The following is a 17,220-nucleotide window of genomic DNA, read 5'->3' on the forward strand; positions in this document are numbered from 1 at the left end:
ATCTCTTTGCTGTATACCTGAAACTAACATAACATTGTAAATCAACTATATTTCTATAAAAATTTTTTTAAAATAAAAAAATTTTTTTAAAGTGTTTTCCTCTTGGATGGGGTATCAACCTGCCCTGGTCCTCTTGCCTTTTTGTTAAATTTTAGTGTCTGTTCCAAGAAGACTCCATTCTAAGCCCAGGCAGTTACAGACTTGTGAATTTCAGCCATCTCACTGATGATATTTAAGGGCAATCAGGATGATCCCAGAATTTTTCTGTGTGTGAACCAGTTAAGCCTTCGTATAGGACGTCAGCCTTGTACATATTCCTCTCCCTGCCGACCGTGCCCTTGCATTATCAGAAATTTTCATAGGATTTACTGGTTTTGATTTCAAAACTGTTAGACTGTACAGTAAAAAAGGTCACTTTTATTTCTATTCAGTTTATACTCTCTCCCATAGGAGTGATCAGTCCCACTTTTTGTCATAGCAGAATAAAGAGCACTCAGATATCATGGAAGTCAGTATTACAACTGTCTCCTTGGTGGGAGCATTTGTTTTTCCAAAAATAAGTTCTGTGTAGTTATTAGTCATTATATTGAAAAACTTTGCAACAGTCTTCCTACCAGCTCCATATTTCATTTGTGTTTTCATTCTCTTCTTGTCTTTTAGATTAAATGTATTTCTGTAAATAAATAAAAATACTTCTCTGACCTGAGAACTTCTGTTTTGAGGTTGGAGTAATAGGGGCCATGTCCTCATAAAGCAAATATTTCCAGAGCTCATTTTATTATTTGGTCTGTCTTAACACCCATCAGGTTACCTCCCTTAAGTTATTGGCAAAACATACAATTTGAAGGAGCCTTTCTGTTAATACTTTTAGAGTGCAGAGAAGGTTCCAGTGTGAAAAACCAATGCTTTTATCTATGGTAAATGCATTTCCAAAATATTTAGTTGATTTCTAAACATCTCTTTGCAGGAATCCTAGCAATTTATTATTATTTTTTCCTCCTGAATTCTGTAACACTGAGGTTGAGTGAGAACGAGCCCCATCATAACTCTTAGAACTGGATTACAGACAAATTTAAATTATTTGTGCTTTGGAAAGGAGACTTGGCAAGGATGAATGGTCCGTGGCTGGTGCATCGTTAAGATAATTGTAACCATGGCAGTATTTGTTTCCTAATATTGTGTTTCTAAATTTAAGCGACAAGGTTCATCATAGGAAAAAATCCATTCGTATGTTCCAAGTTGAATTTAAATTATTCCAACTTCATTATTACAACATTAGAAATAGTTGTTTCCTGTGGAATGGCCGATTCAAGTAATTTGCTTGATCTCATGTGCGAGTGGTTTCTGCCAAGACTAGTAATATCCTTCAATAAAGTAAGTTTCTAGGAAGACAGTACTTAACAATGGTAACTTTTAACCATCCAGATAAAAGAATATGAAAAGCTTGAGAATGAGGAAGATCGCCTTTGTAGAAGTCGACAAATTTATGATACTTACATCATGAAGGAGTTGCTGTCTTGTTCACATGTAAGTATCTCTTTGTTTTATTACTTTAGTATGGGTAAATATGAGACAGCCTTCAAACATTTCCAGAATGAAAGGTAAAGTAGGTGGAAGAGGTTTAAAAATTAAATGATATTCATCCAGGATGGAACCCATTTATTCTGTTTTTGTCATTTGTTTCCTGATAATAGGGATCCAGTATCTGTAGCTCCATGTCCTCTTGGTATGTTTCCAAAAGTGGATACTTTGACTCCAAACATTGATAAAATGGCTAATGCAGATCAATGGAAGAAAAAGCCAACCTCAATTCTAGACTTTCTAAAGGAAATTAAGCTTATTGTTTTTCATTTAGCTCTCCTTTAACAGTTAGGCTAATCATATATTGATCAATAAAAATCTTAAATGCTTTCTTTGAATTAATAAGAAGGATTGTAATTATTGTGTTAATGTAGTTCATTAATAGTTGAATGATGGTTGAAACCATTTTTTTCCCTTGTATTGATAAATCAGAGAAACAGTCTAATTCAGTCATTAGGATAAACTGGGTTCCTAGGAAATTATTCCACCAGTAGTGAGTGGAATAATTAATAATGAAAATTTACCATGTACTCTCTCTACATGAAGACTGTTTTCCAAAGGAGTACCCTAAGAGCCCTGGGCTGCTGTGTTCAATGCAGTAGCCACTAGCCACATGTGGGTATTTAAATTGTTTAAATTAATTAAAACGAAATGGAATTAAAAGTTTAATTCCTCATGAGCCACATTTCAAGGGCTCAATACCCACACGTGGCTGGTGGCTCCTGCGTCAGCCCAGGTTCACCACATTTCCAGCATTGCAGGGAGCCTGACTGGACAGCAGTGGTCATGACAATGATATATGTTCGTGCTTCTGTGTTTGTGTTGTCTACAGTGCTTACTGAACCTCTGAGCTAGAGTTAATCGTAATGCTCTGTGCCTTGCTACCTTGCTGGGGAGTGGTTGAACCTTGGTAAATGCCAGGTGTTCACTGTGAATGCCTCTGTAAACGTAGTTTTCATATAGGTCAACAATTTAGAGGGTTTTTAGCGGTGTGATATGCTTTTTAAGCTCTTCTTCTTGTGCATTGCTGCAGACGTAATTTGAAGTTTTGGGGGAGGACAGTGTGTAATTTTTGTCAGTGTGAGTTTCATTGTTTTAGAACCAATTCCTCTCCCCTGTGGTTACAGCAAGATTTTCCTTAACCTAGAGTCTTTTCAACACTGTGATTTAGCTTTGCAGTCCTGACATTTAATTCTTATGTATATTTTCATGCATTCACTTTCTCTCATATAATATAAATTTTACATTTTTAGGACCCCAGTATCAGCCAGTTGAGGGATGATGCATTTAATAAGGTGATAATACGATTCCTTACAGCTTTTTTTTTTTTTTTTTTTTTTTTTGGTGGTACACGGGCCTCTCACTGTTGTGGCCTCTCCCGTTGCGGAGCACAGGCTCCGGACGCGCAGGCTCAGCGGCCACGGCTCACGGGCCCAGCCGCTCCGCGGCATGTGGGATCTTCCCGGACCAGGGCACGAACCCGTGTCCCCTGCATCGGCAGGCGGACCCTCAACCACTGCGCCACCAGGGAAGCCCCTTACAGCTTTTTTTAATCGAAGTCATCTTGATCTCCTGTGGGATTAGGTATGTCAGTTGGATGCCCCTGGGCACAGCATCCTTCTTGACATGGTATCTAAGAACTCTGGAAGCTCAGAGGAGCAGTCGTCTGTTTGGCTTGCCCGCAGACCACCAACAGATTTTTTAAAGAATGCGTGTTGATGGAGTCCCTGTAGGTTACTGCTTAGTAATTTTTGTGTTAAATTTTATGTTTGATATTGTAAACCATACAGAGGTTTGCTCTGTTTTATATTTGTGGCAAAAACATTGTTTTTTTGATTTTTAAAAGCCATTCTCAAAGCAAGCTGTAGAACACGTGCAGAGTCATCTATCCAAGAAACAAGTGACATCAACTCTTTTTCAGGTAAGATTAAAGTGCTTTCCCAATAAATGTTTCTAGTTTGCTTAACAATTGGATTTGGGGCCATTCTTTGCATGTGTGAAAGTGCTGGGGGAGTTGACATATGAGGCTGTATTTCTTACGTGGAGGTTTATCTGGAAGAACTGAAGTTTAATATTGTCTGTCTTCTCATTGAAATGTGCTGTTCTGCCGACATTCTTCGTGAAGGCTTTCCTGAAAAACGCCACTGGAGCGTTCTTGTAATGTTGTTTTCTATAAATCAATCAAGACAAGACGTTGGAGGGAAAAGCCTTTTCCTGTTTGACATCCCAGGCACCTGTGAAGAGCGGGCACTTGACAAGATTTACTTTCTAGTGGTACAGGTGTTGACCCCCACGGTGATTATCCCCCAGATGAAATAGATCCATTTTCAAGAATCAAGAGGGAATGTTTGAACGGCCTTGGTGTCGTGACTGAGGAACTGGACTTTGCCCTGGCTCGTCGTATCTTGAACACAACACAGTCATGCAGATTTAAATGACAAGCCTCAGAAAACTTGATCCGCAACTGATGGGCCGATGTATTTGCTGATCTTCAGATGTAATGGTTTCTCCTCCCCAAAGCCTTTTCTCTCATCCTGTGGGTTTTCTATAGAGGTGGCAGCTTGCAAGGACACGGTCAAATTTTCAAGTGGATAATGTGCGTTTCATGTTTCTGTGGGTCACAAGAACTATGAAAGAATGCCGTTCATTAATGTAATGATTTTCATACATGAAAATCATTTGTCCATTTCCTGGATTATTCAGTGATTTACAGAGAAGTTAAGTTGATTTTTACCTAGGTGCCTTATGATAGGTTTTATTTACTTACAAAATGAATCTGATTATCTTACAGAGAAAATATTGATTTGGCTCTGAGAACATTTGTGTGCAGTAGCAAACCGCGTGCTGCCTTTCTGCCAAAATAATTAGATGGACTTTTCTTAAAATGTAACACCTTTTTATAGTCTAGTTGGCTGTGAGCTTGGGCTCTGAAATTCAGTGCCCTGGATTTCGAGACCCTGGGCAAAAGCTACCATACCTCTCTTCCCTTCAGTTTCCCCATCGGTGAAGCAGAAGTGAGAGCGGGCTCGCCCACAAACAGGGGTCTTGAGGATTCAGTGCATGTGAGTTCCTTTGCACTAGGCCTGTCTGTTGCCATGCCCCACAAATGTCAGCTCTTATCAAACACTGTACATTCAAAAAGTGCAATGTGAACATCTGCCGTTTGTTGCCTTCATGATATTTTCATGTCAGAACTTCAGTTGTCTGACTTTGACGCTGTTCAGCGACAGTCTTGTAGTCAGTTACATCTAACGTCGCTAAATTATACCTCACAGTACGTGGATTTTACAACTCTGATGCTAGCTTTTCCTGCAGCATAAATAACATTTAAAAAGATAGTTCCAGATGAGATACAAAGACCACCAAAATTCTCTCTGTGCCTTCAAGGAACAGTCATTTAGGAGCTTCTCCAATATCTTTCAAAACCACTTTACTGATTTGTTCTTAAGAAAATAATTAAGTAATGTTCTGGTAAAATAGATATAGAATGGCTGGTATTCTTATTTCAAAGGTGAAGGAAATAGTCCCTATTAAGTTGATTTAAATAAGAAGGTGTATTAGTGCAATTCAGTGTGACATGTACCATCAGAACATAGTGATCAAAGTATAGATAGAAGTTATATGTTTGGATGTCCTGTTTATAGAGGGACATTAACCATAAAGTTAGTTGATATTCTTTGAGTTGGAATTTCTTTTTTTCCCCTGACTTTCTGAGTTATAACTGACAAATAAAAATTGTATATAATTATAGGTGTACAATATGATGTTTTGATATACGTATTCGTTGTGAAGTGATTGTCATAATCAAACTAATTAACATATCCATCACCTCACCTAGTTACATTTGTGTGTGTGTGTCTGTGTGTATGTGTGGGGGTGAGAACACTTACGATCAACTCTGTTACCAAATTTCCAGTGTACAATACAGTATTATTAACTGTAGTCCCCATGCTGTACATTAGCTCTCCAGAACTTATTTATCCTGCATAACTGAAACTTTGTACCCTTTGACCACCATCTCCCCATTTCCCCCACTTCCCAGCCCTTGGAAGCCACCATTCTACTCTGCTTTTATGAGTTAGACTTCTTTTAGATTCCACGTATGGACGAGATCATACCATATTTGTCTTTCTGTATCTGGCTTATTTCACTTACCATAATGTTCTCCAGATTCACCCATGGTGTCACAAATGGCAGGATTTCCTTCTTGTTAAAGACTGAATACTATACCATTGTGTGTTTATATATATATATATATATATATATATGTATGTATATATATATATATATATATATATATATATATATACATACCACATTTTCTTTATCCATTCATCCATCGATAGACACTTAGTTTGTTTCTGTATCATTACTGTTGTGAATAATGCCGCAGTGAACATGAGCGTGCTTATATCTCTTCAAGATACTGATTTCATTTCCTTTGGGTATATACCAGAAGGGATTGCTGGATAATATGGTAGTTCTGTTTTTAATTTTTTGAGGAATCCTTATACTGTTTTCCATAATGGCTGCACCAATTTACATTCCCACCAACAGTGCACAAGGGCTCCCTTTACTCTACATCCTTACCAACAACTTACCTCTTGGCTTCCTGATAATAGCCATCCTAACAGATGTGAGGTGATATCTCATTGTGGCTTTGATTTGCATTTCCTTGATAATTAGTGTTGTTGAGCACCTTTTCGTATGCCTGTTGGCCATTTGTCTGCCTTTCGAAAAATGTCTATTCAGGTCTCAGCCCCCTTTTGAATCCGGTTATTTGGTTTTTGGCTGTTGAGTCGAGTTCCTCGTATATTTTGAATATTAACCCCTTATCAGATATATGGTTTGCAAATATCTTCTTTCATTCTACAGGTTGCCTTTTCACTCTGGTAATTGTTTCCTTTGCTCTGCAGAAGCTTTTTAGTTTGATTCAATCCCACTTGTCTGTTTTTGCTTTTGTTGCCTGAATTTTTGATGTCACTTCCAGAAAATCATCATCCAGGCAAATGTCAAGACGTTTTTTCCCCTGTGTTTTCTTCTAGTGGTTGTACACTTTCAGGTCTTATATTTAAGTCCTTAATTCATCTTGAGTTGATTTTTTGTATACGTGTGAGATAAGGGTCCAGTCTCATTCTCCATTTATTGGAGAGACTATCCTTTCCGCATTGTGTGCTTGACACCCTTGTCAAAGGTTAGTTGACCATAAGTGTGTGGATTTATTTCTGGACTCTATTCTGTTCCATTGGTCCATAATGTCTGTTTTTATGTCAGTACGATACTATTTTGATTACTGTAGGTTTTTCATACATTTAGACATCAGGAAGTGTGATGCCTGAGTTGACATTTCTTATCAAGAAGAAGAAGGTAGTAAAAAAGATGCTCTGAAAGTAAATACAGAATACTTTTTATTCTTTTTGTTTGCAAAATTAACTTTAGAAATAAATAATTGCACAGGTACATTTGGTGGCAAGAGTCGGGAGGGCTCCTGGTTTACATTTAGGTTCCTAGAACATGCCAGGCCCTGTGCTTGGCTCTCAGCATTCTTAATCTTATTAAATTCTCACAGTGGCCTTGAAAATTAGATGTGACTCTCCCATTTTACAGATTAAGGGAACTGAGAATCAGGTGAGGTTGTTTGCTCATGACCCCACTATTGAACTCTCGCTTTTGCACTGCTTACCCGACACATTTTGTAGTTCTTTGTGTTGAAAGTGGCAGTGTAGTATATCATATCCAGTCTTAAGAATTTCTGGTGAACTTTTATTAGCAAAAGTACAGGCTATTTTATGAAATATGAAAGAATATTAACATGTTTTTGTAAATAGGAAATCTGTGATATACAAATTTAGGCTTTTCATATATCTTTCAACACTTGATCTCTTTTGTCTTTTGAACCTTTTGAGACTTGTGGCCCTTCGTCTTTAGCATCTAGAAGAGTTAGCAAAGATTGCTATTATGTGTCATCATAGAAACACAGGACTTCAGAGCTGGAAGGGGCTTCAGAGAGAGAGTTCAGCTTCCCCTGTTACTAAGGAGGGGACAAAGTCCACTTGGTTTTAGGGACGAGTTCCGGTGTCCCGCCCAGGACAGCAGTAGCCCTGCCAGGGGGTGGAGGTGGCTTAGCCCCGTGGCAGGAAGTGAGGCTCCCAGGCGAGGTGTGGTGGTCTCACTGCCTGTGTTGGTGACTGTGGCTTCTGCAAACTTCCTAGTTTGATCACTTGCCTTGGACGGTTCCTGATCTGGTCCTTCTTTTTTGCACATTTTCAGGATGATCTACGAAGACACAGAAAACACTAAATTTGCATCATTCAGTGAGTGTAGGGTATGAAGATATTTTCCAAAACTATCTAAGTGGCTCCAGGCTGAGCTGTGAAATGTTGGCATTTGATATTTTTATAGTTCTTGGTTTGAAGTCCATCCCATGAAAAATAAGTTTATGCAGTTTATTTGGTAATGTGTAAAGTGGCATGATATTGAAGTAGATTGTTCTCCACAGGGAAAGGGCACTGCACATGTGAGCAAGGAGCCCTTGCCTTAATCCCCGCTTAGCCGTGAACTTGCTCAGAGACCTTGGGAATAGCTGATTTAAAAAATAATTTACTCTGTGGGTCCCTTGGCTTTTAGTCTTTAAAAGTCAATATTAATGCTGATCATTTCTGATAATCATAATTAATAGCAATTATATAATTAATAGTAATTTATAGGATGCACTACATAACTACAAGGCTCAATACACAATGAAAACCTGGGGGCCCTTGTTCAGAAATTATTAAGAATTTCAGGATGACAACAGCAGGGCACCAAACCGAGCCCTGGGCTCTTCTGTGGGACTGCATGGGTCACATGCCCATGAAGCTAATTCCAGCCATTTAAGATGTGTCTGTGACTTGCCAGGAGCCGTGCTCGGCAGGAGGGATGCAGTGGCACACAGGACAGACCTGTCCTTGCCTTCATGGAACATGCCATTGAGTGGTGTAGATTACTACAAGTAAATAATCGTGACCATGAGTCCACTGGTGAAAATTGGACAAGGCTGCGAAGGGCGAGTACAAGGTGCTGTTGGGAGCACGTAATTTGGAGCCTCACCTCGTGTGAGTCTCATCCTTTTCTGTTTTTCACTTTATTATGTTCTTACTGATACAGTGTGGAATTTCTTTTCCATCCTTTCCAGCCATACATAGAAGAAATTTGTGAAAGTCTTCGAGGCAGCATTTTTCAAAAATTCATGGAAAGGTATGAAACTATATGTATAAAATGTTTTTTTTAATAGAGATATATTTGACGTGTAACATTATCTTAGTTATATATCATTGTATTTATACTGATAAGATCTTGTACTGTGTAGGTGTACCTCATTTTACCCAATAAGTGCTGTCCTTAAAATGTGTTAATTTATTCATTCAACAAGCATTTATTGACCATGTGCTATGTGCCAGGCTTTGCATTCGATTGTTTCCTCTGTACTTTATAATTTAGGATTTGTATATCTTAACATCCCGTTGACCTTTAGTTCTTTAGCTTCCAAATGGTCCAAAATTTAAATAGGCTAAGGAACCTCACAATTAAAAGTATCTTATTGGGACAACTTTGCTAATGCAAGCACGAGTCTATGTCTAATTCATTTGTTTATATGTTGAAATCATATCCTTCAAAGTGAGACAAGCCTTCTCTTGATTCTTTACGGAGTAGAATTTAAGTATCGGCAAATGTCTGTAGTCATATATATCATTAATGTACCCGATAAATACGTCCCTCTGGGTTACTCAAGCTATAGGGTATGTCTGTCCTATAAAATTCTGAAAATTTTCGGTAATGCCTATAAAAGTGTTCACATGCTTCTCAGGCACCTAAGAGTCAATCCTTCAGTATTTTGAGTGTGCCTCTATGATGATGCACCTTTGGAACTGGACTTTCTAACACTCAGTCTGCATTCACACTGACTGTACTTTTCTCCATAAACTCGGCTAATTTCTAGACAGTTGTCGTGATGACCGTGCCTCATCGACGGAGCAGCCTGCAGCTGTTCAATAGTTGCCCTTTAAGAGAAGATACTAAAGTGCAGTTTTCTTTTTTTCGCCACATGTTCATAGAACTAAAATAATTAAAATAAAATAAAAAAAGTTGTGTCATGATTCTACCAGAGTTCAAGAGATAATTTTATCTTGGAGTAGAGTCAATACTTCAGGAAATGAATCTGCATACAAATGATTACATTTTTCTGAGTAGGAGCGGAGGCTTTGCCAAAAAGCCCTGGAATCAAACTGAGGGGATAGGATGCCGGCCCAGGGGTGAGACTCAACCAAGTCCTGGGCCGTCTCCACTGCTGTTGGTTCTAAAATCTGACTTTTCCCAAACTCCTGGGTCAACCTCACTGTTATATGATCCCTGGTGGAGAGGGGAGAAATGGGGATGGTAATTAAAATCGGGGAAGAGGTCTTGTTAACTCCATTGTGTATCCACCAGGTAAACCTGCACCGTCATTTTCTCCCACTGAGTTAACCATTCACTGTGGGTTTTTTTGTTTTTAGTTTTGTTGACGTATAGTTGATTTACAGTGTTAATTTCTGCTGTACAGCAAAGTGACTCAATTATATATGTATATATGTACACACACACACATTCTTTTTCATATTCTTTTCCATTACGGTTTATCCCAGGATGTTGAATATAGTTCCCTGTGCTATATAGTAGGACCTTGTTATTTATCAATCCTCCATGTAAAAGTTAACATCTGTTAAACCCAGACTCCTAATCCATCCCTCTCCCAGCCTCCTCCCACTAGCCATTCACTCTTATCACCACAGGAAATACAAGTGAAGCTGTTTGCATTTTAGGCAAGCATGCACACTGGATTTTCTTAAACTGTTACCGTTTTATATAAATGAATTATTTTTAAAGTCAGTTCATTTATATATGTATATATTATTTTTTGGTTCTTTTTATGTTAATACATTATCAAATTAACAGTAAAAGAATCCATTGTCAGGCCAAGAGTTTAGAGTTTGGGTTTTTTAGTTGTTAAATAATTAATTTATTATTTATTTTTGCCTGCGTTGGGTTTTCGTTGCTGCGCGCGGGCTTTCTCTAGTTGCGGTGAGCGGGGGCTACTCTTGATTGCGGTGCGCGGGCTTCTCATTGCGGTGGCTTCTTGTTGTGGAGCACGGGCTCTAGGCCTGCAGGCTTCAGTAGTTTTGGCTCGCGGGCTCTAGAGCGCAGGCTCAGTAGTTATGGCACACGGGCTTAGTTGTTCCGCGGCATGTGGGGTTGTCCCAGACCAGGGCTCGAACCCGTGTCCCCTGCATTGGCAGGCGGATTCTTAACCACTGCGCCACCAGGGAAGTCCAGAGTTTGGGTTTTGAAAAGCACAGGCACTCCATAAATAGACCCTTGTAGACTTCAGCATCGTCAGGACTGGCCGTGTTCTCTGAGGGCCTCACGGTTCAGGTGATTTTTCTTGGTGGCCACACTGCAGTTTGAGAGTAGAGAGGTAAAGAGGAAGTCTTCATGTAGAGAACAGGCTTATGGTTGCCAAGGGGGAGGCGGGGTGGGGCAGGGGTTGGACTGGGAGTTTGGGGTTAGCAGATGCAAACTAGTATATAGAGAATGGATAAACAACAAGGTCCTACTGTATAGCAGGAAACTAGATAAACCATAATGAATAATGAACTAGATAAACCATAATGAATATATAATGAATATATATCACATGTATCCTGTGATAAACCATAATGAAAAAGAATATATATGTGTATAACTGAATCACTGTGCTGTTCAGAAATTAACACACTGTAAATCCATTATACTTCAATTAAATTAAAAAAAAAAAGAGGACGTCTTCAGCAGTGCTGAGCCTGCCTCTCCACCTTCTCCTGAGGCCCAGCAGGGACACGGGGTTAAGTTCCCAGTGGGGCTGAATCCCAGAGGGAGGCTTTCCCTCTTCTGGGTGCGGCTGGTGAGCCTCGCTTCAGCAGTAAACATCAGATTGCTCAGTAATCTAAAGCCCATGTCAGGGGTTATAGTTAAAAACGTTCGTTCTGCTCACCCTCGCCCTGCCCCAGTCGTCTTTGTGTCTTTCACCCCTGCTCTTCCCTCCGAGGCGGCAGTTAAGTCACCTGCAAGGGCTCTGGCTCTGAAGCCCTGTGCTGCCCAGGCTCTGCCCTATTCTCAGCCCCGGTTCCTCCTCCCCATCCAGAAGTGCCCATTCTAGTGACTAGATATTGCCTAGGAATGGAGCTCAAGGAACCCCGTGGGCACACGACAGCCAGGACACCCAGCAGCCGTCTGTACTTTCTAAAGAAGGACTTGCTATCGTATTTAATGGGCAAAATATCTGTTCTTATTTTTTGGTGGAGTGTGTGTTCTTTTGGCGCAGGGTATGGGTTGGGAGTTGATTCTCCTCGACTCTTCTCTTGGCCAGCAGGGCCACTCCTCTCTCCCTGGTTGTTTACCTTCCCCAGCTAGTTTGCAAGTTCATAAAATGTGACAGATCCCACCCCACCCCCCGACCCCCACCTCCGTTGCCGTCTCTGAACTCCAGAATCCGTAAGAAGGCAGGGTGTGCGCTAGCCTCACACACCAAGTGATTTCAGAGTCATGGATTTATTCACCCCAGTGTGGTTTCACCTTTTGCACTCACCATGCTTTTTAAAAAAACTCTTTGAAATAACTCTCAGAAGCTCAAAATTTATTTTACCGACCTCATAGAGATGTTAGGAGGATCAATGAAAAACACTCTTTAAAAGTCATTTCAGAGTCACTGGAGAAAGATGCTATGTAATTACAAGAGTTCTTCTGCTTTTAATTCTTAATTTGATTATTAGCCTCAGAAATATTTTTAAAAGATCCTTAGAAGGCGTATTAGATGAAACCCCCAGGGACTTGGGATATTTGGATGCCTTAAGGCATCGTATTATAGTGCTGATAATACCTGTAACTTGCACTTCATAAGAACTCCCTCCCTCTCTTCCTGCCTTTCTCTCTCCTTCCCTTTCTTCCTTTTTTAATTCATTCATTCCTTCATAGAACCCTGAATACCATTCCTATTTAAGGAATCATGCCAGGGGCTAGATGAAGTCCAGCAATCACCAGAAATGTTCTTTGCTTTTAAGGAGTATTCAATCCAGAATGCATTTCTTCTGAAAAAAAAATTAAAAGCAAACATTTTTTAGATATGTTGCTCATTAATAAAAAATAATCCCAGTCATGCCTTTATTAATGGGATAGATACATTTCTTACTTCATGGATGAAAAAAACACTCCTCCAGCAGTTGAGTGAACTGGGAGTTTATCAGTGCAGTATGATTTCCATCTTGCGATTCTCGTCTGAGGGTTTCTCTCCTGCACTGTTTGCATCTTTGTGAGGCAGACATTGGTTTGGGTTCAAATCCGGCTCCACCCATTCTCTCTCTGAGTGACCTTGGGCAAGCTCAGGTGGTCTTGGCTGTAAGTTGGGCATCATGACGGTACCTGATCACGGAGTTGTTGGAGGAGTAGATGAACAGGGCCTGGGGCATGATAAGCACTATTTAGGTATTATATTTGCTACCCCTCTAATTATTTGTGAACAGCAATTTTTTTGTCATTGAGAGCTGCACTGTCCAGTATGGTAGCCACTGACCACGTGTAGCTGTGGAACTCTTGAAATGTGATTAGTCTGAATTAAGATGGGCAAATACCCACCAGATTTCAAAGACTTCATAGAAAAGCAAGAATGTAGACTATCTCATTAAAATTGTATATTGATTTGATTTAATTTTATGTTGAAATGATAATTTTTTGATATATTGGTTGAAATAAAATATATTATTAAAATTAAATTACGTGCGCAGCTTCTGGTACCCGCCTGTTGGACAGCGCTGACTCAGATAAAGATGTTACCACAGCATAATGACAATTAAAGGAGAAACACAAAGGCTTCCATTTGAATCATAAAATAAGGCCTTAAATACCAGGTGAATCCTTTGTGGAAAAAATGGTCAGGAAAACTTACTCCGTTTGAGAAGCAACACAGGCAGTACAATTCCAGTTTCTCCGTTAACTCGATATTTAACTTTTCAGTAATTCCTTACGTTCTTTTTCAGTGACAAGTTCACTAGATTTTGTCAGTGGAAAAACGTGGAATTAAATATCCATGTGAGTATCATCTTTGCCTTTCTTTTTTTAAATAAAAATTTCCTCTGGCTCAGCTTCGTGAGAAAATATTTTATTCGGCAGCATACTCCCAAGGGTAACACGCTACCCAAACAGATGTCGTGCTTATGGCGTTATGCATGAAAGCTCCATCCTCCTATACCCGATTGTAAACACTCTGAATTTTAATTCTCTTTTCTCATATTTGTGTAAGAATGTGTTTATTCATTTAAGAATGGTTATTTTAAGCGGTAACCGACCCTTTAACAGAAGTAGTTGTAAAAATACAAGTCTTCTACGTAATGTGATTCCCGTTTGCCGGCGCCTCATGCCGTCTTGGTAAAGTTCCTTTTCTTCTTATTCTTAGGCGCAGTGATGTAATAATAAACATGACGACATCTTTTACTAGACCACAGTTTCATCTTTTTTGTTATTTTGAGAATGATAAAAGCAGTCCTCAAAGACAGGCTACTTTCTGACATTAACCCCTTAGCATTGTATCTTCTGTTAGCTTTTCACTGTCAGTAATTCTAGGGCATGTTCTTTGCTTCGCTTTTAGAGAGTGCGTTTCTCTTCCCCTTTCCTTCGTGCTCTCCCTTCACATAGGTTAGCAATTGAGAAAAAGAAATAACTGGATTTTTTTTTTTTAGTTTTTTACTTCAGCAGTGCTATTGGAAGAAGTGGGTTTTTTCTTCTTTTTTTAAAAAAAAAAAAATTAATTAATCTATTTATTTTTGGCTGTGTTGGGTCTTCGTTTCTGTGCGAGGGCTTTCTCCAGTTGCGGTGAGCGGGGGCCACTCTTCATCGCGGTACGCGGGCCTCTCACTGTCGTGGCCTCTCCCGTTGCGGAGCACAGGCTCCAGACGCGCAGGCTCAGTAGTTGTGGCTCACGGGCTTAGTTGCTCTGCGGCATGTGGGATCTTCCCAGACCAGGGCTCGAACCCATGTCCCCTGCGTTGGCAGGAAGATTCCCAACGACTGCGCCACCAGGGAAGCCCCTTCTTCTTTTTAACCTCCTCTCTCCACCCCATTTCCTGGCAGGATTGAGAAGCAAGAGGCAGTGACACATTTTTAAAAATAACCCCTTATTGGGACTTCCCTGGTGATCCAGTGGTTAGGACTCCACGCTTCCACTGCAGGGAGCATGGGTTCGATCCCTGGTCTGTTGCTGTGGCGTGCCGCAGCACGGCCAAAAAAAAATCCCTTATATCTGCTGTGGATCTTCCTTGTGCTTGAGTTCCTTTAGCAGACGTGGTGTCCTCACGTCTTCACGTCCTCACGTCCTCTGAGCACCAAACATGAAGCCAGTGGGCCAGATGCCCCTCCCCGGCTGCAGGAAACCCTTCAAGCATCTGACCTTTCATTTGCCAGGATACATAAACTAGTAGGCATTTGCTGTTATCTGATGGCCTCTTACCACGAACATAGGACTATCTGTCTGCCTTTGTACCGTCTAATGCCATGAAAACTGCTTAGGGAGCAGGGCACTGCTGGGATGATACTGACAAAGTGCTTATGAATAAAGCCTCTTCATAGAGTTACTCGCACTTGGTCTGGTTTCATGCTCACATGCCCAGCATGAGTCCTCTCTACTCACTGACGTTATTGATAAAACATTCACACGGCCAGCATCTGTTGGGCTTTCTGATCACATGGCCCACAGTTAGGAAAACATAGATGGCCTTGACGTGGACCTGTTTTTCTACCATTATGTTCCTGGCCTTTGCTGAACTGTTCCCAAACTTTAGACTTCAGAGTAGCTGACGTTGCTTTGTGTTTTGAGTGGAAATTTCACATTCACTTGTCTTCAAAGCGTACATCGTCCAATATAAGATTTATGAGATCGGAAAACCAATCTGACTCGGCTACCACTGTGTCATCTTCCCATTTGCCTCCCGTGGTGTGCATTCTGTGCAGTTTGCGTAGAAGGTGCTTCTAGAATGTCCTGCCACCTTGTGCTTCTCACCTCTCAGTTTGAGGGACCAGTCACGGAAAGGGCAGGTGTATCTGAATCGCTATTTTAATAACTGTATATGTTTTACATGAAAACAACAGCATAATTTTTATGCAGTTTTACGTTTCCATGTCGCATTTTGAATTCACAGTTGACCATGAATGATTTCAGCGTACATAGGATTATTGGACGAGGAGGATTCGGTGAAGTATATGGTTGCAGGAAAGCAGACACTGGAAAAATGTAAGCTTTCTAGGCTCATATATTTTGCTGGGAATATTAAGAGAATTTTATGCTCGCGTCAAAAGAAAACCCCTATGTAGATTTATGGAAGCCCGTGATCTCACACCTGCAGTAATTTACCTCAGAAGGAAGTAGGCTGTATTTTGTAAAGCATAGCAAACGAGATGATCTGGAACTTCTGCCTCTTAGGGCTGAATGGGAAGGTAACCAGAAACCATGTATCGGGAGCCTGCAGTGGTTCAGGCCATGGGTGAAGAGCCAGGAATCCAGAGGTGGCCAAGAAGGGGTGTTATGTATGGCCTCCCAGTCCGATCAGACTGCAGAGAATTCTCTGCTTTGCAGGGGAGAGACATTCTCTCCTGACCCACCTGTGATTTAGCATGTGCAGTTTGGGGTGATAGAAAAAATACCTTCCAGTTCTGTGCTGCACGGTGGGCTTTCTGATCCTAAATGATGCGCTTTACTTGTCGTTCGTTACCTTTCACTAAATTTTAGTTTTACTTCGTCATAACTGCTTGTCGAGGTGTTGAGGATGCCCAGTCTGTCACGTGTTGTTGTTAGAAGTAAATGATATCAATTTGTCTCTCCATACACATTTACGATTTCAGCTGACTCTCGGAAACCGCCAGGGCGTGGTAAATAGTCTTCTATTCTATAGGTTAAGGGTAGACGCTTCTCAGGAGTCACACAGCTAGGAAGTGGCCAAGCTCAGCTCCCATGAATCCTCGAGCACATCCTTTGCAGCCTCCCGGCTGCCAGTGACAGTGACCTGCCACCTGCCCTTGGGGGCGAGGGGCCCTCAGCTTGCTTACTCTGAGGGGCTCAAGACCTGTGGCTGCCGCCTTCTCTGTGGTCTGCAATCCAAAGGTCTTATTAAACATTGTCACAGCAGGGTGGTGATAGAAGTAGTATGAGGCATTTTGAAAATTCTTTATCATAAAAAATATTTCAAGAACACGTCACTTCATGTGTGCTCTGTTGGGCTTTGATCCCATAATTAAGCCAATATTTGATCCCATAATTAAGCCAGTCAGTGTCTCGCAAATGGATTTGTCTTACAGAACTCCTGGAAGAGTGGATAAAAATATCAAATTTGAACATCTATCTCTGTTTCGCTGTAACTCATAACATTATAAGTTGTAAGTAAGTTAGGATTAAGTGGATTTTGTGTGTCCTACCACAGCCAGACAACTGGTATACCTGGGTGTTGTGACATAGTATATCAGTGGGAGTTTAGTCATGCATGCAGAATTCTCAAGTCCCCAAAACCCTTGTAAAAATTTCCTTTCAGCTTTCCCTTGTCCTGCTGA

General features: G+C 40.6%; 1 protein-coding gene across 1 annotated transcript in view; it reads left to right on the forward strand.

Annotated features, from left to right (window-relative positions):
- The window catches only part of GRK3 (G protein-coupled receptor kinase 3), a 119,458-nt gene that overhangs the window by 64,453 nt on the left and 37,785 nt on the right, over positions 1-17,220 (forward strand). The window contains exons 4-8 of the mRNA XM_007461132.1: positions 1,426-1,527; positions 3,428-3,502; positions 8,756-8,817; positions 13,665-13,716; positions 15,819-15,910. Coding sequence (XP_007461194.1) covers positions 1,426-1,527; positions 3,428-3,502; positions 8,756-8,817; positions 13,665-13,716; positions 15,819-15,910 — 383 coding nt within the window. The remainder of the gene's footprint in view (positions 1-1,425; positions 1,528-3,427; positions 3,503-8,755; positions 8,818-13,664; positions 13,717-15,818; positions 15,911-17,220) is intronic.

The sequence above is a fragment of the Lipotes vexillifer genome, unplaced genomic scaffold (genome assembly GCF_000442215.2).
Source record: "Lipotes vexillifer unplaced genomic scaffold, Lipotes_vexillifer_v1.1 scaffold691, whole genome shotgun sequence".
Classification (NCBI taxonomy): Eukaryota; Metazoa; Chordata; class Mammalia; order Artiodactyla; family Lipotidae; genus Lipotes; species Lipotes vexillifer.